Source organism: Vittaforma corneae (assembly GCF_000231115.1).
Source record: "Vittaforma corneae ATCC 50505 unplaced genomic scaffold supercont1.44, whole genome shotgun sequence".
Classification (NCBI taxonomy): domain Eukaryota; kingdom Fungi; phylum Microsporidia; family Nosematidae; genus Vittaforma; species Vittaforma corneae.
Genome location: NW_006889877.1, coordinates 1 through 1,154, shown reverse-complemented (window position 1 = coordinate 1,154; position 1,154 = coordinate 1). Strand labels below are relative to the sequence as shown.

The 1,154-nt window shown below is 35.4% G+C and overlaps 1 protein-coding gene across 1 annotated transcript; it reads right to left on the bottom strand.

Moving 5' to 3' along the window:
• Window positions 1-451: 451 nt before the first annotated feature.
• On the bottom strand, window positions 452-787 carry VICG_02114 (uncharacterized protein; the record flags this gene model as incomplete). The annotated part of the gene is made up of 1 exon (XM_007605497.1): window positions 452-787. One exon carries the CDS (start codon window positions 785-787, stop codon window positions 452-454), a length of 336 nt encoding a protein of 111 aa, XP_007605559.1.
• Window positions 788-1,154: the final 367 nt, after the last annotated feature.

Sequence of the window (1,154 nt, the reverse complement as noted above, 5' to 3'; positions counted from 1 at the left end):
ATAAGTGAGATAAGAAAGGAATATAAGTAAGTAATAATAAGTAGTAGGGGAGGTGATAGGTAAGTATAAGGAGAGAATAATAAGGGTAAGTAATTGAGAATAAAGGAATAGTAAGGTAAGAAAGGAGGAGTAGTAATAAGTAATAAGACAGCTAATAGCTGACTAATAAGTAACTAAGTAAGTAATAACAGGGCAAACAACTAACAAACTAAGGGTAAGGAAGTGATAAGAGAGATAATAAGGTAAGAAAGGAATATGATAAGTACGTAATAAATGGAGTAAGTAAAAATAGAATAGAGACTAATGGAGGGTAGAAAGAAGATAGAGGATGTTGAGTAGGAAGTGAAGTAGATGTTACAGGAATATAGGAGGGATGATAGGAGATGGAAAGGAATTGATATAATAAGATATATAAGTGGGAAAGAGAAAGTATAATATATTGGAAGGCAGACTAGGTATTAGGATATGGATAGGTGAGTGAGGTGGTGGCTAGTGTACAAGAGATGTTGATATGGAGAAAGAAGGGAATATTAGGAGAATTGTACGTAGTAAGGAGAAGTAGAGTAGTTACGACAGGATTCTCGGCACCGCCATCTTGTATATTGAATGGATATGTTCTGTTCAGCACCTCTTGCGACAGTGCTCTTTTTCCTATCGACCAGCACGAAAAATTTTTCAAGTTTTTAGAAATACACATTGATACGGTCGATTGACGAGACCGGTTAAGTAATATGGACAACATCTTGATATATCCAAGAAGGCCATATTGTATACGAAATGGGGACATTGGAATTTTAAGAAGTATATTTTAGTTAATGAGGATTACTATTATAGAAGAAAGTAGGGTGATATCAGTAAGAAGATGAAGGAAGTATGGGGAGAGATGAGGAGGGGTAATAAGAAAAACGAAGTAAGTGAGGTAAGTAATAATACGTAATATGTGAAGACAGACGAATAGAACCATAGTTATAGTTAGATGGCTAGAAAGTGAATAGGGAAGAAGGAATGGGAGAGCTAAGCAATAAGAGGGAGAGTAAGAGATGATAAGAGACTAGTAGGAGTAGTGGGTAATAGGCTATAAGTAAGTAGTATAAGTGAGGAGAAGCTAAGTAAGGAATAAATAGTAAGTAAGAGATGATAAGGTTGAGTAGGGG